The sequence below is a fragment of the Silene latifolia genome, chromosome 9, assembly GCF_048544455.1.
Source record: "Silene latifolia isolate original U9 population chromosome 9, ASM4854445v1, whole genome shotgun sequence".
In the NCBI taxonomy this organism is placed as follows: domain Eukaryota; kingdom Viridiplantae; phylum Streptophyta; class Magnoliopsida; order Caryophyllales; family Caryophyllaceae; genus Silene; species Silene latifolia.
Genome location: NC_133534.1, coordinates 123,166,272 through 123,192,144, shown reverse-complemented (window position 1 = coordinate 123,192,144; position 25,873 = coordinate 123,166,272). Strand labels below are relative to the sequence as shown.

The window sequence follows — 25,873 nt, the reverse complement described above, 5'->3', positions numbered from 1 at the left end:
TCTTTCTATTATGCGTAGCTAAATCTCTTATCTAGGGTGAAAGGGGATCTAGGTTGTTAGAAAAGGGATTATTATGAATTGATTGTTAAATTGCTCTTAATTGTTGTTTGATTATCGTACTACTTCTAATTAGTTAATTACTGATCAGAATTGATTAATTAGTCTTGCATAAACTAGGATTATCACCGACCGGGTTAAGACTAGTATAGGCCACGATAATTGAATAGAGATAATTTAATGATAGCGGCCGCATGTTAAATTAGATCTAAAAGAAATATTGAATCGACCGATCATATGACTTTCAAAAATATACATTGCTCAATCAATGAATTAAATTCTACCCTTTGACGACGACCTAGTGAACCCGATCCCTAGACCTTTTAATATTATTGTTATTCATCTTTTATTTACTTGCAATTAGTTGATTAGCATACAAACAATCAAACCCCCAAAATTGGTTACCTTAAGACGGAATTAAATATAAACAAACTAGATAATCACCGCCTCCCTGTGGATTCGACCCTGACTTACCGCTAGCTATTTTGTTAGTACTAAGCTAGGATTTATTTTGATTAAGGTGATACGACTTTAGCCTTATCATTATACTTTGTCGATTAATGAATCTTTAAACCCCATTGAAAACTCAATTTGATACATGAACCCCCTTATCCCCCTAACTCCCTTAATTAGTCATTTTATATCTACTTTCATTGTTTACTTGTTAGTTATTCATTCATTTCTTGTTTTAGTTACTTTTAGAATATTTTCAACATCAATCTCGTCGACCGACTAGTCTAAAACTAAACATTAGACTTGTAGCCTAACCCCACCATCCTTGTGGTTCGACCCCGATTTATACTACTTAAATTGGGTTACTTTACAAATAGTTTTGGTACAGGAAGTGACGACAAAAACCGGTTATCACTCATCCATCTGAAAAACATAGATGATAAACAGTATTAGTTGAACTTATAATACAGTGAGTTGAAGTTATAAAAAAAGCCTAAGATTTATACATAATATAATTTGAAGTTATACAGAACGGTCTAAAAGTTACACATAATTAGAAGTTCATATTCAATTACTGGAGTTATACATACTGTGAGTTAAAGTTATACAAAAAAAATGATAAGAGTTATACATAATATAAGTAGAGTTATACAGGTAATTAAAAGAGTTATACACGCTGTTAGCTTAAGTTATACCAAAAGGGATAAGAGTTATACATAATTAGAACTTCACAATCCATTGATGGAGTTATACATTCTGTAAACTAAAGTTATTCAAAATGGGATCAGAGTTATACAACAAATGACTGGAGTTATAAAAAGGCAACTTTTTACCTTGGTATCGTCCCTTGTCGATTATTTGTACATCATCCATCTCAGATGACAAAATGCGTATTAATTCAACTTATACATACAGTGAGTTGAAGTTAATACATAATTCTATAAGAGTTATACAAATAAGACAAGATTTTTTACCTTTGAATCAGGTTTCTTGGCAATTTTCTTGGCATAAACCATCTGAAGAAAATAAATGATGAGAAAAAGGATTACACAACTGATGAAGAAACTTACAAAATTTAACAGTTTCGTCTTCAAAACCATAATTGTGAATTGAAGAAATCAACAATAGCAAAACCATAATTGTAAATTGAACAAATCAAATAAACTTGTTTATGATAGTTTAAAGAGGCAATAATTAACAAACAACAAATAAAAATCACTAAATAAGAAAAAGAAAAATACCTTATCAGAGAATGAAGAGTTTGATGAAAAATTTGATATAAAATGGCAAGTTGCAGGCGAGTTGAAGAAAATGGTGAGTTGAGTAAATTGGTGGAGATGAAATATGGCGAGTGGAGTAATCAGGAATGTGAAGAAAAATGAAGGGAAGATGAAATGACAGAAAATAGAGGGAAATAAAACCGCGAGTTGTTTTGAATTCTATAGGAAATAAGGAGGGAAATGATGGAAGACTGATGGGATGTAACAGTAGCATGCATGGGGTAGTGGGTAAGAGGAGAGAGGTAAATAAGGAAATATATGTTGGGTGGGTCTAGTGCACTTTTTGTGTAAAATCTTGACCATTGATTTGCTTGATCCAACAACCCTTATTAAGACTTGTAGACTTAAGGACTTAGTTGATCTCTACTATATATATATATATATATATATATATATATATATATATATATATATATATATATATATATATATATATTTGTGTAAATTGAGCGCATCAGCACTATAATTTAGGGAGATATAGAATTGGAGAAGGGCGAGACATATTTGTCGTGCATAATACGATGTTTTAACCACCTTTAGGCAAAAATATAAAAATAAATGAAAAAATTTAAACCTAAAAGGAAGCCACGTACTTGCCAACTCTTCTATAATTCTCTACCACATTAATATTCTCATGAAATTTATGACATTTATTTCATATTAATAAAAAAAAATGATTATACTGATTCGTACAATTTGTGATTTATAACTTTTAGCTAACTTATTTGAACTTGCTTAAATTTATATATTTTAAGTGAAGAATATTAATTATAAATATGATAAAGTTTGATCTTTAATTTCCTTAGAGATAAAGAAAACTCAATTTTTATTTTCTTATAATATACTCCCCCATATTCACTCATTTCTTCTCTCTTTCCATTTTCATGATAGTCGGATTTTCTTCCCTCTTTCCTTTTCTGAAAGGTTTTGTGTAGTCCAAATTCTATTGTATGTGGGGGTGGAGTGCTTTGTGTGGTCCAAAATCATTTTCTTATTTCTTGTGCAAAATAGAAGGGGAAGAAATGAGTGAATATGAGGGAGTACTAATTAAAGGTTATAACGTAAAACAGAAAATTACACCACAATTTACTATTTCAATATGTCGATGATCAACACTCAAAATAGCACATTTGTTATTTAAATAGTGTAAAAACTCTCAAAATGCTAAAAAAAATGTTCAATCTTTCGTTATAAAACAAAACCTAAGTTTCTGGGTTTTTTTTGTCATGTTCAACTTAATCTTTACGGGATGTAAAAATGATGAAGTTCAGAAAGTAGAGGGTTAGTTTTCTGTCAGTTAGATGGACTTTTCAAGAGAGAGATGAAATCTTTGCATTTTAGACCGTTTTATTTGTGAATCGAAGGGATAAGTAGTGGGCTAAAGGTTGTTTCGAGTAGGAATGAGGTTGATTACGACGAGTTGGTTGACAAAAGTTTTTCCTTACTAGATCTAGAAATGGGATAATAATTATGATATAATAAAATTTGAAGAAAAAAGGACAATAAAAATGAGATGGAGCTATTAAGATTTATTTTTGCAAAATGGAATAAATAGCAAAGTTCATGTATATATATAATATTCAAACTTATTCAGTTTTCAAACATATATAGTACCCAAACACTTTGTTTGAGTATCTGGAATGGAGGTAGGGGAGGGGATGAGAAGCAGACTAGGAAGGGAAAGGGAGAGAGATAAGAGGGAAGATTACTTCTTAAACTTTTCTTTGTTGAAGAAAAAATAAATTGTCTCCGATAAGGGAGACGAGGATCCATATCATCTGGAGTAAAGATTGGTATTTCATGGAGGTGAATGTGATATATGACTTCTTAGATGTAAAACGTGGCAGAAAGGTAGTGATAGTGGTAGTGGATTGGAGGTTGTTTCAAGTAGCAAGAATTAATCACATTGGCTGATGTTTTATTTTGCGGGTAAATTAGTGGGGGTGGAGGGAGGGTGCATTTGTGGAGGGTGATGAGTTTAACGAGGATAGTGATAATAAATAAGGCTATTTATCAGTAAAATACCGCTTGCATTAAAACATATAGGTAACATGAATAATAACAAGAAACCTCAAAAGATCATACTGATAAACTTAATCTTGACCCCATCAATCCAAATTAAAGTAAAATCTTAATTCCAACAACATTGTCGAGATAAAGGGTTAATTTCCATTGGATTGTGAATTTTTCTAGAAGTAGGGGTTTAGTTTTTCACTTGGTTGGATAAATTTGAGAGAAGTTTCGAAGACAAGGATCGATCTTTCAAGGGATGAGATTGTTTTAGATCATGTGTGTGAATAGGGAAGAAGAATAGGGGTCTGCGTGAAGGATTTTGTTTCAAATGAGAAGATGGGGGCAAGACTATTGCTATAGGGGGTGTCATAAGCAGCCCCATCCATGTAGTATTGCGTTGGAATTTGGTTCACATTCAAAGGTACGTCTATAGTTTGACCGGGAGATATAACATTTAACTACCTGTAAATGTTTTTACGTAACTACCATTTGACCCAACAATGATTAAACTATGGTTGTTATTCTAAAGAAGGAGATTTGTTGCATCATTGGGTTGATTATGTAAAGTAGATATTACTGTTTTCCTTGACCAATTGAAAAACAAACAGGTAATAATGAACAAAATTAAAAAACTCTCAGTCCCAAGTATCATATATATAAACTTCATATCGGTTTCATTTTCCTAAAAAAACAACATTGTCGAGAGCAAGGGTTAGTTTCCATTGGATAGTGGATTTTTCTAGAAGTAGGAGTTTAGTTTTTAACTTGGTTGGATAAATTTGAGATAAGTTTCGGAGACAAGGATCGATCTTTCAAGGGATGAGATTGTTTTAGATCACGTGTGTGAACAGGGAAGAAAAATATGGGTCTGCATGAAAGATTTTGTTTCAAATGAGAAGATGGGGGCCAAGACTATTGCTATAGAGAGGGGGGGGGGGGGGCATAAGCAGCCCTAGCCATGTAGTATTGCGTTGAAATTTGGTTCACATTCAAACGTACTTCTATAGTTTGACCGCGAGATATAACATTCTAACTACCTTTAAATGTTTGGGTTATTTCAAGTGAATAATCCATCCTATGCCCCATCTTCTTAGATTAATCTATCCCCGTGTTTAACTGAGAATAATATCATGTTTGACGTCATTTAACTTGTATTGATCTCTTGGAAGGGATACCTGTAGAACCGGTTACTTTTCTTAGCACTTCTTCATACTCCATCCTTCATTCCCTTACCACTCTTCATCCTCCATTAACACCAAGATAACTACCAATAATATCATCAAACAAACACTCAAGTCGCCAAAACCACTAACATTTTACCAATTACCACTTCTTCATTCTACAATTTCACCTACCTAATTTCACTCTACCACCCACCACAATCTGGGTTCACCAAACCCCCAAAAAATTTGGGTTCACTCATAATCGATTTAGGTTTGTTGATAATTAAACCCCCAAAAAATCTGAGTTTCTGGGTTTAAAATTAGGTTTCCAATCGATTTGGGTTTGTTGATAAACCCCTAAGGAATAGAAATTATGACTGTATTAAAAAGGACAGATTACCGACATCTCTTTCAACCCTTGTCTGTAAATCCACGATATCGAAAAGGAACACCTACGATGTTCTTTACGCCATATATTTCAAGTGTGATTACAAGCTACAATGTTAATAGCACGAGGATGTGAAGGGATGAAACACTAACAATATCATCAGAGATATGAGCATAAGCAAAACTCTAGTTTGTACTTCTTTTTGGGGATTATTTGGGTTTGATGAAATTAATCGATTTCGGTTTCTTAATCGTTTTTGTCTGCTACTTTTGGCCTTCTTAATCAAGTTTTTTTTTTTTTTGGGGGGGGGGGGGGAAGGGGATTATTTGGGTTTGTTGATGATTAAAGTTGTAGGATGATTATTCTTGATAGTAATGAAAATGATGGCTATTATGGAGGTCAATAAGATTGGTTATGAAGGTTTATAAGATTGATTATTTCATTAGAATGAAGATGAAGAAAGTATAAAGAGGGAGCCAGAAAAAGAAAAAAGAAGAAGAAAAAAATAATGACCTGTTGGGAAACCTGTATTAACAGGTCAATTACGGGCTGAGTTCACTACAAGTTAAATGACGTCAAAGATGAGATTATTCTCAGTTAAACACGAGGATAGATTAATATGAGAAGAGGGGGCATATGATGGATTATTCCCATGAAATAACCCTAAATGTTTTTACATAATTACAATTTGATCCATCAATGATTATGGTTGTTATTCGAAAGAAAGAGATTTGTTGCATCATTGAGTTGATTATGCAGAGTAAATATTATTGTTTTCCTTAACCAATTGAAAAACAAACAGTATTAATGAACAAATTCTAAAAACTATCAGTCAAGTGTCATATATATAAACTTCCTATTGGTTTTATTTCCCTAAAAAAAGTATTTTATTAATGAAACGCTCTTTTATTCTTATGTCAATATTATGTTAACGAGAATTATTTGTTGTTTGTCATGCGGCATACATAAAATCTTAGACATGAACGATGTACTATATTCTATATTCCATTTTATTGTAAAATTTATCACATATTATTTTAATATCCGTACAACCACGAACAAGAAAACTAGTTTGATATCATATCCAGCCATCAAACATCAAGAAGTCGAGCGAACTGAAAGCCCTTGGAACACGAACAACATGACAACGCCCGAAGAGTCTATAACCCCATCAACAGAAACCCTAAACCCTACTCCTTCCACCACCACAACCACCACCGAAACCGCCGAAACCAACCCCATTAAGACCGCAACTCTATCTCCAACATTATCTGACTGCGGCGGCGTAAAGCGAAAGCGGGGTGACGAAGACCCTAAACCTGCAGGCGTACACCCGCTGCACAAAACAAGCCTGTGCTCCTACTTCCGCCGCAACAGCTCCGGCGAATGCAGCCACGGTGACTCGTGCCGGTTCGCCCATTCTGAGTCAGAGCTGCGCCCTCGCCCTGACGGATCCTGGGACCCTACTTCGGACCGGGCGAAGAAGCTTGCAAGGCGGGGAGATGAAGAAGAAGAAGAAAATGAGGCGGAGGAAGAGGAGAGTAGTGTGATGATGACTGATGTGTTGTGTGACACGGGTGCTGATGCTGAGCTTAGCAAGTGTTTGGTTCACTTGCCTAGGAAATGGAATTCTGAACAGCTCAAGTCTTTCCTTGATCAACAGGTTCGTGTATTTCCTTCTTTGTTTCGATTTCGTCGTTAATTATTTATGTTTAGTGTAATAGGCTTGTAGCGCCAACGTCGGCTGTTGAGAGTGGTGGAGGTTCGCTTAGGTTTGACGAAAGAGGGCGATGGGAGTACCCAATAATTATTAGTAGTTAATGAATCATTTTACCTAGCATCTTTACTCAAATATGAAATAAATGAACAAAAAGAAATGTCCCAAAATGAAAAGTAGGAGGAACAAAGTGTATTGGAGGGAGTACCCAATTCTAAAGTTTTTCTGAAGATCCAAAATCTTCCCCTGTAAAACTGTCGTGTCCATATACTTGATCTAGGTGACATTGTAATAGTCTAAAATTTTATAGACCAAAAGTCTGGGACTGAGTAACCAACCAATCTTGCATCCCTCTTGTGCTTCCTAGTTCCTATGGTATTACCTTCTATTTTGGGTGTTTGACTGGCTGTTAGTTGTATCATCGTATGGGTCAGTAATTCATCTAAGAGGTATACATTATTTTGAAATTAATGATTTTAAGGATTAATTTATTTTTCAGGGAGTCAACTTTAAATTAGCCAAGAAGAAGAAAGGCATGTCCGTGGGTTTCTTAACATTTGAAGATGCAGAGCAAGTGAAAACTACAACAGAGGTATTCATGTTTGTCATTTGACGGCAATTCTCCCCATTTAAGTGCTTCCTACAACAAGTTCAACCCAATTATCCATGATTTTTCAAAATGAATGTGGTAGGTACTAGATGGAAAACCAGTTAACAATAGGAAACTAAAGGTCGGTGATGTCATTCCCCGATCATATGATGACAAAATAAAAGCAGCGCAGAAGAGGTATCAACCTGGGCAACCTGGAGTAGTTTATGAAATGGAAGCCACAACGGTTTCAAATGATGGTGAAAATGGTGAAGAAGCAAATGGTTCTATTTCGAAGGAAAAGTGTGCACGTGATGCGGTGACCCCACTTGCCGATATACCTTATGCTGAACAGCTTGAGCAGAAATCAAAGTCTCTGATGCATATTCTTAAAAAACTTGTTAGTCGGTCTCCTTGCTTTGTAGGATGGTTATACTTTCGAAGTTTGCATGTTTTATCTTATAGATGTCACTTTTGCTGAAAGAAGCTTCTTATCAACTTAGCCATTTCATTGCAGACTAGAAATGCACGCAAGGCATGCCCAAGTGGTGTACCATTTCCGGAGTGGGTTCTCAAATCTAGGGAAATAGGTGATTATTGTTTTTTCTTCAAATTTTCTCACTTTTCCCTTTTCGTTTCTTCTTCTCTCTTTAATTGCGATCTTTAACTAAGTATGGTTTTGTGAAGGAATCTTTTCTGTAACCTAAGATAATTTTTTTTCATTATAGTTCATTAATAAGCTTCCTTGTAAATCATAATTTTTTGATCCTCAATTTTCAATGTCCCAGGTGGTCTTGCATGCAAATTAGAAGGTATTATTGGTTCACCACTTGTAAATGGGTACCGGAACAAGTGTGAGTTTTCGGTGGGGTATTCTGTACAGGGAAAACCCACTGTGGGATTTATGCTTGGCAATTTTAGGTAAGCTGTTATTTTGTTTGACAAAAGAAAAATGCTGCAATTACATTTTGATGTAGCCCTCTTATTATAATACAGATTTTCACGTTTTCTGTTTGTTTTGGTGTATTCCTCTAATTATAAGACAGATCTTCATGTTCTCTGTTTCTGCAGGGAGGGTGTGACAGCTGTCGAGGAACCTACCAGTTGCCCAAATGTTTCTAGAATTGCATGTAGTCATGCCTTGCTCTTCCAACAATTTTTGCAGGATTCAGCTTTACCAGTATGGAATAGATTTAATAATACTGGCTTCTGGCGTCAACTGACTGTAAGCTAAGTAGTTGTTTACTTTGTTGAGATCTGGTGATTTTGCTATTGTTGGATGTTCATTTAATGTTGATTCGAGCCTTCGGAGGAATTTTTGAATGCTGTTAACTTAAATGCCCTTCTCAATAGGTTCGGGAAGGTCGTAAGCCACAAGATGCCAAGGTCCAGGATCATGAAATTAATATCGTGGAGGTCATGTTAATTATTCAGGTTGGTTTTTTCCCTTGCTTTAGTGTTCTCAGTTGCATTATAATTCTTCTCTTTATTTTTCAGGGGAAGCTAAGGTAGTATAAGTGAGTGTCATTTTTCAGTGTTCATATCTAGCTAAAACATTCACTATCCTTGGCAATTTGAAATTCTATGAGCTTCTTAATGCTTTCGCTAAATTTACTAGTCAAATTTTTCCAAAATCATGTTCAGAATGTTTTTGACTTATTAGCCTATTATATTTTTAGAGCTGCTCAGCTGGTAGCCTAACCGACCTATAGAATATGATCTGATCCATCCTGAGTCCAATACCACCCTAAAATGTGGCACAGACTCGCTTACTGACTCGACCTCAAGGTAAGCTGATACTCGATATAACAACCCGACACTCGATATAACAACCCAACCTACCCGAGAGAACCAAACCGGACTTGAGGTCACTCAGTGATCCGATTATGGCCTGACTAGATAGATGATATGACTTTATTTACCTTAATTACTTTTAGGGTGTGTTTGGATACCATTTTAGGAGGGAAAGGGAGGGGAGGGGGAGTGAGGGGAAGGAAAGGTAGGGGAGGGGAGGGGAGGGAAAATAAATTATGGTTGTTTGGATAACAAAAATGATGAGAGGGTGATGGAAGGGGAGGAAGAGAGGGAGATGGTAGAGTGGATGGAGGATGTTGATGAAATGAGGATAAAAAAAAGTTTTCCTTCCAAATCTTGCCAATGATGGAAAGATTTTAGTTTAGTCTAAAGGAGGGAAACTAAATCCTCTCATTCCCCTCCCCTTCCATTTCCTTCATTCCATATATTGTAACCAAACAAAGGTTTACCCTTTCCTTTCCCTCCCCTCCCTTTCCCTCTAATTCTCTCAATCCAAACACACCCTTAACATCAGGACATATTAATTTGTCTGACTATGAAATTGTGGACCGTAACTTGACGAGTTTTTTTTTGCCAGAATCTACCTACAAAAAAATGGGTATTTTGCGAGCATTACCTTAACAATGATTTGTTTTGTCACACTATCGTAAGTTTAGCTCGACTTCCAAAATCACTATCTCGGCAAAAGCCAAAAAGACACCAAAAACTGGTTGTTGACTTAGATCATAACCTTTGGACTTATTTTTGTCGAGCAAAACTAATGCTTAACTTCTCCAAAAAGAAGGAAGTTAAAGATGGATGACTAAAGTCGACAATAAGATTGGTTTTGGGAAAATAGGAAGAAAGTTTGGTACTTTCTGTAAAAGAAAAGAAAGCTAGGCAGTTTTTGCAAAAAAAGTAGGTAAGTTAATGTCAGAAACTGGACGTTTTTTTGCCGAAACAGCGATTATGGTATTTATCGACAATAGAATTAAAGTCTTTAGGTAGTGTTTGAGGAAAAATGAAACTTTTGGTAGTTCTTCGCAAAATGACCTACACTTTAGGTATCATGTGATACAAAACTTTAACTTGAGATAAGCTGATAATAACCATCCCCAATGCTTACCGAAAGCAAGCTCAACTTGACTGAATAGTGAGACGAACCAAACACAAATCTGATATGATCCAATGATCCGTGTTCTGCCAAACAGTAATTGATACGAAAATTGCGCGGAAGCTGTTTAAAAATAAGGAACAATAATGAAATAAGGATATTTGCTTCGAAATCTGTCTAGAAATCGAAACAATGGGATATTTGCTCGAGTTAGACCTATAACTCGAACAATGGTGAACTATAATCAAGACCTATTGATTATAACTCGGGTTAATGCTTGAAAATGCGTCAAACAATAACAATTTTGGAACGAACACGTCGAACCGGTTTACAACTGTAAACGAAAAACTCAATGTTTTTATTCAATAACTCAAATCTTCGATATAAAATAAGCAATACAAAAGCTCCTTATATAGGAGTTAATTAACCGACCTAAAGCTGGCATACTTGCCTTATTAAATCCCGACTACAATTAGGAAATAAATTAGTAATAAACTGAATAGGAAATAAATTAATCCTATGATTTTTAGGAAACCTTATTTTTACAACAACCACCCTATGATTTTTAGGAAACCTTACAACAACAACAACAACAATAGGAAACAACAACAACAACTCGTGCCTTAGCTGAATTCGAACCCTTGGCTCGTGGCCAGTTGCTTTGACTTCAAGTATTTCTTCATTCATCGAGCTCATTATTTTTGGATCATCCCCTCCTCCTTTGAAAGGAATTGTCCTCAATTCTTGTTGCCTCAATATGCCAGGATCAAAGATGAATATTACAAACTTGAACACATAGTCGAACCATCTTTGATGCCATCCCGCAACTCGTTTACCTTTTCTAAGTTCCAGACCCACTCGTGCCAACCACCCCACCACCCTCCGTGCACAAGTCTTAAAATTCTACCCCGAACCACTTCAGTTTTACATTCAAATTTCTCCCCTTCAAGAGTTGTTCCAAACTTGTCTTCTTGATGATTATCAATAGAAGAATTAACAGATTTTGTAACTTGAAGATCGATACCTTCCACTGGCACCTCCTCATCATAATCGTCAAAAATAGGAGGTGATGTCGGATCAAACTTATCATTGTCCTCGTGAATGCTTTCAAATTCGAACACTCTTTCCATGTCTCTTCTTTTTGCCTTTTTTTTCCCCGGATGAATAGTACCACGCGTGAACAGTACTTTTTTTTTTTTTTAAAACTGTCACGCCTTGAAGAACAGGTTACTAGAAACTTGCTCCTGAAATGCAAAACCGATTAACCCTCGAACTACCTGCTCGAGTTTAACCCTTGAACTCCAATCGCAATCAAAAATTCAACGAACAATTTGGCTTTGGCTTTGAAGTGCCTAGGACCGTCTAGATTTAAGGAAATCAAGAGCTTCGGATACCATATGATACGAATGCGGAAGCGATTTAAATAAATCGCTAATGATAGTAGTGTGGATCGAACTTGTGACTCGTGAGACCGAGGGACAAGTTTGAATTCGTGGGGATATTTGCTCGGATTAGACCTATAATCCGAACAATGGTGAAATATAGTCAAGACCTATTGACTATAATTCGGGTTATTGCTTGAGATGCGTCAAACAGTAACAAAAGTTGGATCGAAAACTCGTCGATTCCGGGTTACACAAAGCTGCGTTTTTTTCTTATAACTTGACTTCCTAAACTGAATATGGCTGAACAATTGCCATATTATTCTTATTCTGAAATTAGGAATTAAAATAAACTAGTAATTAATTACCTAGGAAATAAACTAGTCCTATTAGTTTATGGAAACCTTTATTTTGTATCAGTAATTGAATTGACCAACCCAATTACCAGCTCACTTACTTTATGCTCTAAACTAACGTTCCATTCATTTCGGGCAGGTTTCCACTGAGGGTTATGAAGATGATCTTGTACGTATCGAGCTCGAGAAACTAGCGAAAGCTTTAACTACAGGAGCCACTTCTTCTTCCTCGCCGTTGCCTCTGACTGTGTTAGTTCTCCAGGTGGAATATCTAATTTCTTTTTTATTGCACAGAATAACTATTGCTTTATCACAATAATGAGCTGTGTAGTTTCTGTGTACGGGATGTATGGTTTTTCTCCTTTTGACATCTCATAACATATTATGTTAAGTGAGTTGTGTAAGTTTGAGAAGGAAAATACATCTAGATTAGTGAAAAATCTTTTAAGAGTTAAGAGAATATCAAATCATACAAAAAACCTTTTCTTCCCATAGGAAAGTTTTATTTTTTCTTCCCATTTATGTCCTTCCATTTATCATTTTATATAAATTCTTTTTTCTTTTAAAATTATCAACTTATTCTCGTACTACCATGTAATCACTAAACAAGCCTTTCTAACTCTAAACTCTCTGAACTGAAGTAAACATATTACCCAGTCCACCACCGATTTCCATCTCTCTCTCTCTCTGTTTTTTTTGTCTTCTTCTGACGGACCAATCTTTGTCTCCGTTGATGAAGACTACCACTTAGACCACCATCTAGTGGCTGGCTGACTATTGCTGGCCGGCAACCCCACCTGCATCCAAATGGTTGCATGTGGCCATCTCCTTTTTCCACTACGTCAATCCCTATGTGTCCACCACACCCGACCTCCTTTAGTCTCCCCGTCCACCCTGATCTTCCACTCAACCGCGCCATGACGCCACCTCCACACTTCCTTTCTGACCCACTTTAGTCTTTCCTAGATTCTATCTCCTCGACAACTATGTTTACTCTAACCCTTCACGCATTTTCTCCCCAAAAGTTTGAAAACCTGAACTTGCAACTTTCTAAAAATCTCGTAAAAAGAGATGGGATGAAAAGGAAAAAATGGACGGAGTAGAAAACATATGAAGTGTTAAGAACACGAGATTCAAATGATAATTTTAGGGGTTGAAAATAAACAAAAATAAATGGCATATTTTGGCATCTGAGTAAGTTAGGAAATCGTAAATTGATTTGAACATTGTTCAGAATTCTTCATTCAGGAGGAAGGAAACTAGCTTTCCATTGGGCAAGAGGTACAAATACAAAACCAGCATCTGTGAATTATTTGCTTCTTCCTCTTGCGCTAATGCCACCTTTTCTTTCCCAATCTAACCCATTTTAATCTCAATCACCCTTATTCAGTTTTTTTTTTGAAGGAAACGATCAATTCATTAATAAAACGGCAAACGACACTTACAAAAGATACGTATAATTGAAAACTATTCTAATAGAAACCCAAGGACAAATTTCTCCTGTGGATCTCAAAACATGATGTGACAATTCGGCTCGTCCTTGTATCGCTCTCTTCATGTAACTTTTAAGGGGATCCTTCGTTTGATTCATTGATGGAGAAAATTTACCTTCTACTCGCACCATGGCACCATAGATCACTGACGAATAACGCATATCCATTGTAGAGTCGTATGATGAATCATCAACAAACCGCTCTTATCTATAATTCCAATAATAATACTAAACCCCTAGAAAGACAAGGACCGAAAAAACTCCGAAAATAGAGACAGAAAAACGGATCTAATCAAAAGGGAGACTTTTATTGATTAATTCATAATATTTCATACTAGTAATTGATAAATGAAACTATTTGAGGGGCTTACCATCGATCAATGGTCGATGGGAGCCCCAGATTTAATTGATGGAGGCTAGGGTTTTTTTTAGGGAGAAGGAGGAGGAGGAGGTTTTTGTAATCTCACAAATAATTTGGTTTAAAGGAGCAAGTTCCTTTACCCTTATTCAGTTTTTAGTACGTCTTTTGTTACCCCTCACAATCTTTTTATTTTGCCTTTCTTCAAGTTTCCTAAAGTCCCAACTGGTGGGTCACTTAGTTTCCATCTCATATGACGAAGCCACCTTCAGGGGATTCTCCCTCATTCTAGCTTCAACAGTAAAAACTTCCACTTTCATATTCCCCTACATGTCCTTTTTATATGGCAAACATTTACCTTGCCTACATTTCCAAGGTAATTCAGTAAAGATAATTTCAGGATGAAGTCTACAGTCCATGGCATGTTGGATTGTTGGAGATATCTGAAAGGTGGTGCAGGAATTTCCAGAATCAAATTTCAGTACTAATATTTAGTGCCTTTCTAATGGCAAATTCAAAATGGCCTGTTTTGTAAGCTGAGATTATTGTTCTGAATATTGGTCAGGATCACAAGGGCATATCCAACGCAGCTCCTGCCGATGCTCCATTGCATTTACTGCCTATATCAGAATCCATTTCTGAAGCGGAAAAGGTGGATGCTGTCTGCGAAGCAAGAATTCATGATTATATTGGCAATCTTCGGTTTTCCATATCACCTACTGCATTCTTCCAGGTTTATCTCAACTGCCGTAGCTGATTGTTGCTCTAAGTCCCAGTCTTCTAACTTGATAGGGTTACTAATCTGCAGGTTAATACCCTCGCTGCGGAGAAGCTGTATTCTCTTGCAGGAGACTGGGCTGGTCTTGGACCAGATACCTTACTTTTTGATGTATGCTGTGGGACGGGTACAATTGGCCTGACTTTAGCCAACCGTGTTGGTATGGTAATATTCCAAGCTCTTGTATCCTTCATTCATCTCAATGCTATTTGGTTTGGGCCAGAAAAATAGGGGTCTAGGGCCATAATATAGAGAAGTATACATAGGTTGAAAATCATGTACAAAGCCACTAAATATTTGACATATAAAGCCGAGCTACACTAAAGTTGCATTATGGCTAATTCTTGGCACGGACCATATACGGGTATACATCTAAACGCCGGCTCACTGCTACCTATTTCTACAAATTGTTTTCTCAAATAAACTGCATGTATCTGTTACAAATATCCGGCTTCCTTTCTGGTTTTAGACTAGATATGACTGTACTTTGATCAGGGTGTTTTTTCATTAGAATGTTTCTAGCTTCATTTTCACCTTTCAGTTATTATAACATGTTACAGTTGTAAGAACCAATGTCATTGATGAGTGGAACTCATGACATGGGTTTGGATGCTGACAACATAAAAACTGCCGTTGTGTCTCCCTTCACGCCAAAAAAAAAAATATTACTACTAGATTAAATTTCACTTGCCCTTTAATTGAGGATTATGTACTCCTTTCAGGTGGTTGGCATTGAAATGAATGCGTCTGCAGTATCTGATGCAGAAAAGAATGCTGAGATAAATGGCATTACAAACTGTAAATTCATATGTGGAAAGGTGAGCGCCTGTTAATGTTGACTACTGAATATTAGCTCTGTGAATGTTAACTTCTCGTATTGGATTGTTGGTAGGTGGTCATAATATGAAGGAATAGTGTTGTGTATATTTAATTGAAACTTGAAATGGCACGCTACAAGTAGCATGATTTTTTTTTTCCATAAAATTTCATTACTTCCCTCAAAGGTGGCATTTGAGAAAAACCATTTGACTTTGGCTGGGGCGCATTACTAAGGGAATTGAAATGAGACATTTCGGCCTTGTTTGGATAGGGGAATTTGGAGGGAAGGGAGTTGAAAGGAGGCAGTTTCCATTGCTTGGATAGCACAATTGGGATTTGGAGGGGGGGGGGGGGGGGATGGATTCCTCCATTTCCCTCCTCCAAGGAAAATTGTTTTCCCTCCGCAAAGGAAAGATTTGGCAGGAAACAAACCTCCCTCCAATCCCCCCCCCCCCATTTTATGCATCCTTACCATTCGTTTCAACTTCACCATTTTTTCGCCCTCGTGCCAAAAAGCTGCAAGAATTACACTTGGTTTATGTTAACTCTAGCTAACTACGATTTGACCATAACTCATGGTAATCAGTTTTCGTGACTTGCTATCTGTGTGCTGTATATGAAGGCTGAGGATGTTATGGGGTCTCTCCTGAGAGAATATTCTGAGCAACAATATGACACGTCAGAACTATCAGAAAAGAGTGAGACGGACGAAGAGAGAGTTGAAAATGGAATAACATTATTGAATAATAAACTAGGCCCTGAGAAGGGCTTGAATGAAGAGCTCAAGGAAAGTGGCGATGCATCTGGCTCAACTAGTACAGAAGATATGACAAACAGTGCTCAAAAGACTACTACTGAAGATGGGAATGTCAAAACGCAGCAATTTAAGAATGTTGTTGCTATTGTTGATCCTCCTCGTTCTGGCCTTCACCCTATTGTGAGTAGCATCCTCCTTTTCCATTCATTATGTGGTCAGTTGGTCATCATGCAATTTCTTGGTAGTAATTATAATTTTTTTTGGGGGAAAGTGAAGTATATATTAATCTCAAAGAATAAGAATTCGTATGTTACACTGCTTCATATATCATACAATACAAATAATTGCCACAAAATGAAAAATCAGAGCCATCATAAACCTCAGATCCAACATCTATCTCTTGTTTGTAACACACTAAGGGGTCGTTTGGTTCGTTGCTTAGGAATGGAATGGATTGGAACGAGAAACCATAGAAGTATGGGGTTCCAACTCCATACTTCAAAACTTGTTTGGTTCATTGGAAAAATAAACATAAAGGTATGGAGTTTGAATCCATGGGGAGGAGGTGGGTATGTGATTCCAAGGGGTTGGAAATTGGAATGGAGTTAGAATCCATTGGGTATCTAACTCCATTCCAAAATGCTCCAACCAAACATTGGAATGGATCAAATTCATTCCAATGATGCCAACCCAACACCCCCTAACATTCAATCTCGAAAATCTAGCTTTGATATCAGCCTGAATTTGCTGTATAACCTCCTCTGGTCTTCTGACATACGCCTTGAACCTGACTTCATTTCGAACTTTCCAAATATGATAAATTAGAGCAACAATACACGACCCAATATATTTCCTTTGTAACTTGGTCTTACCCCCTTCCAGTAGAAAGCCATTTGACCGCATCTTGTAGTCTGAAGTGAACTCCCAAGTGTTTCAGCAAGATCCTGCAACAGGCCTGACTATACTCACATTCATAAAACAAATGTTGATGACTTTCAGGTAATCTGCCACATACATAACAATTGCTATCAATTAGTAAACCCATTCTAAGCATCCTGTCTTTGGTTAATAGTCGATGGTGCATTCTGGCCCAAAAGATAAATGAGGTCTTAGGAATATTGAGATTATTCCAGCAAAGAAATCTCCAAGCCACCTTAGCATTCCTTGTCCTCAGCCAATCGTATCCAGAGGCAACAAACAGTATACTCCTTGTCAGCATTCAGCCATTTGTTGTTTATGTATGCTTGTTTAAAAGTGTCCATTACTTGTGTGATCTTCCTCCATGACTAACTACAATCAGGAGGTGCCTTGTAGTCAGTCCAATCTACATTTTTCATATAGACATGGCTCACCCACCTTACCCATAAATGGTCTTTTGCTAACCACCAAGCATATTTACCTAATAGTGCCTTGTTCCAACTTAGCCTCTTTTATACCCAATCCTCCTTCCTCTCTTGGGAGGCATCAAGTATCCCAGCTAACATTTGAAGCTCTCTTATAATCAGCTTTGCCACCCCATAGGAAATTCCTACACAGAAGTTGATCTTATTCAATTTACCATTTGGAATTAGAAAGATAGTAGCCAATAGGAATGGAGGGAAGCCAGTACTGAGTTCACTAAGGTCACTCTACCAGCATAGGATAAATTCCTTGCACCCCATCCTCTTATTCTATCCACAATTCTATCACTAAGTTTCATGCCCTCATTCTCGGTCAGTTTCTTGGAAGGTATTGGCACCCCCAGATACTTAAAAGGGAGACTCCCTCTTTTAAAATCAGAGAGGATGTTGTCAACCACATTACTTTTAACCCCATTAAAATAAATTTCAGATTTAGATTTGTTAAGGCAGAGACCTGAGGCAGCAGAGAAAGTAGCAAAGCTCCTCAGCATCCACATAATAGAAGCTTCTGTTCCCTTACAGAAAAGGAGGAATAGCAGACGCTTTAGTCTGATGTGCCCACACATAGGGTGAAACCTGAAATCTGATTGAGTAGCAATGACTCCCAGGATTCTTGACAAATATTCCATACAGATGGTGAAGAGAAGGGGGGATAAGGGGTCCCCCTGCCTCAACCCTCGTTTCCCTTGAAAAAAACCAAAAGAATTCCCATTCACAGCGAAGGTGAGATGTTACACAAGCCATGATTAAAGCAATAATTTTCTAAGGAAATTTTATCGCTCTCAGCATTTGCTCCAAAAAAACCCACTCCACTGAATCATAGGCTTTCTTTAAATCAATTTTGATTAAACATCTAGGAGAAGCAGCTTTCCTATTGTAGAGTCTAACTAGATAGGGCAATTGAGTACATTTTCTACTATATTTCTCCCTTTAGTAAACCCTCCCTGGTTGCAAGTTGCAACTCACTAAGTCAGGTAGCACCACACTTGGTCTGTTACACAACACCTTTGCAATACATCTATAAATTGTGTTGCAACAAGCGATAGGCCTGAACTCTAACACACTAGTAGGGTTATCTATCTTAGGAATAAGAGTGAGTTTGGTAGTATTTACCTACTTGAGGATTTTACCTGTGGAAAAAGTGTGGAAAAAGTCCTCTATAGCCTGGGTCACATCATCCCCAACAATACTCCACGAGTCTCTGAAAACTGACTAGAATACCCATCTGGCCGAGGAGACTTAGTCGAAGGGATAGAGAACATACAACTTTTAATCTCATCAGCAGTGAAACCTATCGAATCTTGAAAAAGATCTAGAGGAAGGTACTTGCTTATTGTTCCAAGTATAGAGAGCCCCCTGCCCTTTTATATCAGCCAAATTGCAATACTCCACATACTCCCTAAATTCAGCAATATCTCCCTTTTGTACTTCACTTCCAATCCTTTCATTAAAATTCAATACACTGTTAAAGTCCCTACACACCCCCCAGGGTCCAGAATAAGAGTCTTTGATGCCCTTCAACTGATTCCATAACTCAGATCTTTCCCTATCATCATTGAAGCCATAAACGACTGTAAAGAGAAAGATGTCCCCTGTAGCAACTTCAGTCACTCAACATGTTACTCTTTCTATTACTTCATATTTTTTCTAATTATATGTTCATATGTGTCATATTGTATATCTTTTGTTAATTATTACCTGAGTTGCACCGACATTTTACTTTGGCCTTCTATTACTTTTCAACATGTTACTACACAACATGACACAACACTTATATACTTCCTCCGTTCCAGTGAGTTGTATACGTTTGCTGTATACACGTACGTCAATGCACATTTTCTTTTCCTCATATCTTTAGCTACACATTACTAAAAATTATAAAAATTTGATATTCATAACGTACTCGATAAGACGATTTCAAGAAGATCTCAAATGACTATCTTTTATGTTATATATTAGAAGTTATAATGAAGATTCTCCTAACCTATGAATAGTGCATAAAAGCAAACGTATACAACTCATTGGAATGGAGGAAGTATTTCACTTCCACCAAAACATAAAAATTTCACATTTTCTACACACACTGTTTCAACCGTTGCACCTAAATCTGAGCAAAATACTTAGATTGCAGTTAAGTCTGACCAAACCTAAAAGGTTTAATTGTGTTCTAAAGCATAATTATTTCTGTAAAGGGCTATTTATTTTGTGGATCCCTCTTTTCTATTTCTGTTTCCTTTTTTCTTGGCATGCGTACTTACTGAATTGAGAGCTTCTTTCTTAAATAGGTATTAAAAGCTCTGAGGACTCATGCACGTCTAAAGAGGCTTGTGTAAGTCATTCTTAACATCTCTTTTTCTCCTGTTTTCCCATTACCACGTAGGTCCCATATTAAGCGTGTCTCTCATTGACTAACTAACTCTCTTTTAGGGCGGATGAGGCATCAAAAGCTAACAAAATGTTAGGGAAAAAGAACTATTTGCGCTTTTGTGCTTTTCTTAGGGCAATAGCAATGGTAAAATATAAGGAGTTTCATACTACATAAGGAGCTCCTTAACCATTGAACTATAAAATAAGGAGCTCTTTATAGTAAAGAATCAGTTTCATATCATAAAAAGGAGAGGGAAGGGGGGATCACAAAGAAAATATGAGATTTTACCATTGAGGAGAAATGAGGAGTTATATATGATGATGTGTCCTTATGGGCAGTGGAAGAGGGTTGTATAAAACTACAACCATTGCTAATGCCCTGAGTCCACAACTGAAACTCTTCTACTCTTTTTCCGTATAAGCTTTTATGAATCAGTTTCGTATATGTGACCAACCCATCAACCACATACTCCGTATCATATAAGGAACACCTCAAGTTTTTGTGTTAGTCTGACATGTGAGAGGATGTCTCACTAATCTTTTTGATGGGCAGGTACATTTCCTGTAACCCGGAAACTCTGATGGCAAATGCAATTGAACTATGCACACCATCGTCTGAAAATAACGAGAAAGGCGCAAACAAAGGTCGAGCGTGGAAACACATAAGCAATGCTGGCCTGGCACGACACAGGTTGAAGTCTATGCCGATGTCAGAACCCTTCCAACCTGTCAAGGCCATGGCCGTTGATCTTTTTCCTCATACTCCACATTGTGAATTGGTAATGTTGCTGGAGAGGTAGAGAAGCTTATTTTGTAGACATTTTCTGACTGCATTTAACCAAATTTCGATGGTGATAAAACTTTAATTAATGCATGTTTAATTTTGTTTTGTATTCTGGAATTTGAAAATGAAATTTTGTACTCAAGATATACGAATTGATAATGCTTAAAAGACTATTCAACAATTACATTGTGATTCAGCCTTGTATTTAAGAGCAACAGGTGAGGTGATAAGGGTTTAAGTCGTGCCACCTATATAAAAATAATTCAAAGTTCTAATAATCAGCTACTAATAGTTCCAAGTTACTACTAATAAACAACTATGCAAATCTAGATTAATTAATCAATAAGGTAGTGTTTGAATACCCGGAATTGATTTCATTTTCATGATTTCAATTGTACAAATCAAAATGTTTGAATTCAATTCCAAATCCAATTCCAAAAATTCGTTTGGAGGTCACATGGAATTCGATTCCGGATTTCAATTTCTCATTGGTGTTTGGGAACTCATGGAATTGGAAATGGAATTGGGCAGGTCACGTATGGGTCAAAGTCACCAATTTTTTTTTTTTTTGAGTTTTTATTAGGAAAAAATAAATCTTGTGACGGAAAATATTTGCGATTAAAAAAAATCATAAATAAAAAAAATTGCGATGAAACTTGCATCACAAAAAAACGTAATCAAGTAGTGATGGAATTGAAATGACTAGTATATGGTAGGAATTTGAGAGTGCCAAATTTTAACTAAGATGGAATTGATAGGGAATTGAGTCCAATTCCAATTCCAAATTCTAGGGGCTCCCAAACGCTTAAATCGTCTCAATTCCGCAATTCAAATCCAATTCTAGGTTCCCAAACACACCATAAAGGGAAAGTCTAGGGTCTTGAGTTCACAATGAAATAACTCCGAAATGATGAGCGCAATCAGTAATAAATAACATCTTAGATCAATATCATCCTAGGATTAAGCAAATGGAAACTCGTTACATGTTAACTGTTCTATCTATTACATGTAAGTCTGATCACAATCATACTTTCGCCCTTATATTGAAATTCTTAAATCAATTAACTAATCGTGGCCTTTAACTAATTAGTTGTTGATTAAAACGTAACTTAGGGTTCAACAATGATTAATCGACGATTCTAGATTCAAGTGAAGATCCTAATTTACTACTCGTTGACCCTTCGAACCCTAAATGAAGATTTAGCTACTCATATTAATTAAGATAAAAACTATATTGGAGCTAAGATTTAAACATCATTGACATAAAAAAATGCGATAAAACATTTATCATACTAGAATATGTCAACGTTTTGTAAATAATTAGTCAATATCCTACTCTATATTGTAATCTTATTATTATTGTTGCCTAGTTTGTAGTCAATCAACTCTAGTAGTTAGAAAACTTGTGTATTTAAACTGATTGACTAACAATGAATCAAATCAAGGATTATCATTCCTTTCTTCTCAGGATTGTGCAATTCTCTCTGCCCCTTTCACGGATATGGATGTTCTTCATGCTCTTCGCAATATGGAAGGTTCTAAATCACCTGGTCCAGATGGTATTACTCCGAGATTTTTCCAAGTATACTGGCCGCAAATTGGTTCTCTAGTTACAAGTGCTATTTTGCGTTTCCTAAATACGGGAGTCATGTTGAAAGAATGGAATTCTACTCACGTTGTTCTCCTTCCAAAAGTCGATCAGCCAGAGATGGTCTCTCAATTTCGACCAATCAGCCTCTGCAACGTGGTTTACCGGCTTGCTTCTAAATGTTTAGCTAATCGCATCAAATTGGTTATTTCTTCACTTATTTCAGATTCACAGCAGGCTTTTGTGCCGGGGAGATTAATGTCAGACAGCTCAGTCATTGCTCATGAAATTATACATTACTTCAACAAGACTAAAAAAGGTTCTATTTTTTATGCGGTGCTTAAGTTGGATATGCACAAGGCTTTTGATCGTGTTTCCTGGCATTTCCTTATGGAGGTCATGCGTCATATGCGATTCCCAACTGCTTGGCGTAGTCTTATATGGGAATGTATTTCTACTGTTTCTTATCGGATTCTAATTAATGGAGAGCCTTCTTCGGTTATAACTCCGACATGTGGTCTACGACAAGGTGATCCGTTGTCCCCGTATTTATTTATTATTTGCATGGAGGTTTTATCTCGGCAGCTTGCTCGAGCTGAGAAGATGAGGATGCTCACGGGTTTAAAAATTTCCCGTTATGCTCCAACCGTTTCACACTTATTCTATGCGGATGATGCACTTATATGCTGCAAAGCTGCCCCAAAAGCATTTGAAATCCTAAGGGATTTGTTCAAAGACTTTGAATCGGCTTCGGGACAGATGATTAACCTTAATAAGTCTTTTATTAAGTTTAGCCCAAATGCTTCGTCTGATTTTAAATCACATTTAACCTCTATACTTAAGATGCAGAGTTCCTCTACCTTTGGTACTTACCTGGGTGTTCCTATTGACATCCCAAGAAATCGCTCTCAAGTATTTCATCCTTATATTGACAACTTGACGACTCGAATTTCATCGCTATCTTCCCTGCATCTTACTCAATCAAGTAAGCTTTTGGTCATCTCTGCCGTTCTATTTGCTTCGCTCTATCACCTGATGGCGGCTCTTCCATTCCCACTCGGGATTTGTCGGAAAATTGTCTCTCTAATTGCTGCGTTTTGGTGGCGCCATGATTGGAAAAGGCATTCTATTCATTGGCTCAAGCGTGAGACTCTACAGGCACCAAAAGAATATGGCGGTTTAGGTATTAAAAACACTCTTCTTCTGAGTCAAGCAATGCTAGTGAAAAACTTCTGGCGAATCCACCTACATCCAAATGGTTTGCTTGCTAAGTATCTTGTTCCTAAATATGGTCGGGACTTACCTATACCTACTGCCAAGTCTCGTGTCTCAAACTCATCTTTCCTTTGGAACGGTATCTGTCGTGCGGTTGATGAGATTTCCTCGAGAATTTGCTGGAAAATTGGAAACGGAAAACAGACAAACTTGTTTAACAGCCGTTGGGTGCAAGGTACTGTTCCTATTCGGAATAGGACAGACACGGAACCTGATCCTAGTTTATTGGATTTGCTACATCCTTCCGGTGATTGGAACACTTCAGCTATTTTCCGGCGCTTTGCTCCAGCTACAGCTAAATTAATTATCACAATGGAACCTCCGCTTCTTGATACGGACGATTTCCTTTATTGGAAATACACTGAGGATGGTAGCTACTCGGTTAAAACGGGCTATTTGCACCTTTGGCTTAAATCTACTACTTCGTCCTCATCCTTGAAGTCTTCTTTTCCATGGTCTTGCATATGGAAATCACCTGGTTCAGTTAAATTTCCCCTCTTGCTTTGGCGCCTTGCACACAATATAATGCCTACTTCAGCTAATCTTAAGGAACGCGGAGTGTCTCTCGGTCTCACTTGCCATTTCTGCGGCTCTTCAGAGGAAAATGCATACCACTTATTCCGCTCTTGCAACATTACTCAACATGTATGGCAATCATCGATACTTGGTCTCACTTCCCACGCAAATGTGACGGTACCTTTTTCTCACTGGTTGGCTGATTTAGTGTACTACTTTTCGCATCATACATCAAGTGCTTTTGATCCTCTTCTTTATTTCGGCTGTGTCTTGCAAGCAATCTGGTCGGTCAGAAATTCCATAATTTTCCAACAGTGTCCGGTGGATCCTTCACGAATATGCCAACTTGCTGAACATCTCTTTTCTTCCCATAACAAATTCCCGGAAACGTGGAGCTCTCTAGCCGGTTTATTTTCGTTACCTCAAGCTCCTGCACCAAGCCGACAGCCTACCCACTGCAGCTTTGAATCTGTTAGTTTCTATGTGTTGGTCCGTAGATTTCATCCGAATAACGGCTACCGTACGTCCATCTCAGATTCTCATACTGGAGAAGAGTATACTACCCTTATCAGAGCCGACAATATGCTACATGCTTCGACAAGAGCTTTACTAATCGCAATGCGAAAGGCCCGGTCAGCGGCCTTTACCTCTGCCTATTTTTACATTTCATGTCGTAAACTATTAGCTGTTCTGGCACGTTCACTGCCAGTACCAATTAGTGTGCGGAATTCTATTCATGAAATTCGCCACCTTTTCGTCATTTACCCCTTCTGGTCTGTTAGTTTAGCTACTGGGTAATATGTTATGTATTTGTACTTCTTTGTTTTAATATAATCGGTTTATTGTTGTCAAAAAAAAAAAAAAAAATCAAGGATTATCTCATCTTTCATGGTATCAAGTAAGTCCTCTTCCTCTAAATCTAAAAAAATCTCCTGCGTCATTCTCTGCCTCTCTCATCATGGCCTCCAAACAACCCACCTATCATCCCACCATTTCTGTTCGTGTAACACCCGCATATTTTGGGACCCGTAAAGGAACCTTAGGATGCGTGAGAGGACCCTCGGGTTTGATGAGCCTAATCGGGAGCTAAGTATAACTATAAAGTGGACCGAGTATAACCTATACTAGACTTAGTGGAGTTGTTATAATGTCCGCCTATAGAAGGGTCGTCTTAAAACTGTCATAACTTGAGATTTAGACATGGTATTGATGTGATTCCAATTGGAAGTGATAGCTTGTTCTCTTAAGATTCCAACGGTAGGTCACACGCCCAAAATGACCAAGAAACGAGTGAGATATGACTTTTTTTACGAAAACTGGACATTGCTGAGAAATGCGTTACACTCGACCGAGTGGACTCGGCACTCGATCGAGTGATTGACACTCGACCGAGTCAGTGACACTCGATCGAGTGGACTTGTCACTCGATCGAG

General features: G+C 37.2%; 2 protein-coding genes across 3 annotated transcripts; both read left to right on the top strand.

The window, feature by feature from the left end:
- Window positions 1-6,386: 6,386 nt before the first annotated feature.
- On the top strand, window positions 6,387-21,245 carry LOC141600035 (zinc finger CCCH domain-containing protein 24). 2 transcript variants are annotated; one of them, XM_074420206.1, is made up of 14 exons: window positions 6,387-7,017; window positions 7,571-7,663; window positions 7,764-8,060; window positions 8,178-8,250; window positions 8,449-8,581; window positions 8,732-8,885; window positions 9,014-9,094; window positions 12,446-12,568; window positions 14,722-14,889; window positions 14,965-15,099; window positions 15,657-15,752; window positions 16,376-16,690; window positions 20,196-20,239; window positions 20,831-21,245. In XM_074420206.1, exons 1-14 carry the CDS (start codon window positions 6,496-6,498, stop codon window positions 21,075-21,077), a joined length of 2,481 nt encoding a protein of 826 aa, XP_074276307.1. In that variant the 5' UTR covers window positions 6,387-6,495; the 3' UTR covers window positions 21,078-21,245. The 2 variants fall into 2 exon arrangements, with proteins under 2 accessions (XP_074276307.1, XP_074276308.1); XM_074420207.1 differs by lacking the exon at window positions 12,446-12,568 and having other exon boundaries at window positions 6,394-7,017.
- Window positions 21,246-22,562: 1,317 nt separating this feature from the next.
- LOC141601541 (uncharacterized) lies at window positions 22,563-25,238 on the top strand. The gene has a single exon (XM_074421835.1). It carries the CDS (start codon window positions 22,563-22,565, stop codon window positions 25,236-25,238), a length of 2,676 nt encoding a protein of 891 aa, XP_074277936.1.
- The last annotated feature ends 635 nt before the right edge of the window (window positions 25,239-25,873 follow it).

What these genes read in the sequence shown, in the direction of transcription:
- LOC141600035 (XM_074420206.1), top strand. Translation starts at nt 6,496, where the DNA reads ATGACAACGCCCGAAGAGTCTATAACCCCATCAACAGAAACCCTAAAC. An exon ending in AGTCTTTCCTTGATCAACAG is followed by an intron (nt 7,018 to 7,570) that starts GTTCGTGTATTT and finishes TTTATTTTTCAG; the next exon opens with GGAGTCAACTTTAAATTAGC. An exon ending in AGGTCATGTTAATTATTCAG is followed by an intron (nt 9,095 to 12,445) that starts GTTGGTTTTTTC and finishes CATTTCGGGCAG; the next exon opens with GTTTCCACTGAGGGTTATGA.
- LOC141601541 (XM_074421835.1), top strand. Translation starts at nt 22,563, where the DNA reads ATGGATGTTCTTCATGCTCTTCGCAATATGGAAGGTTCTAAATCACCT.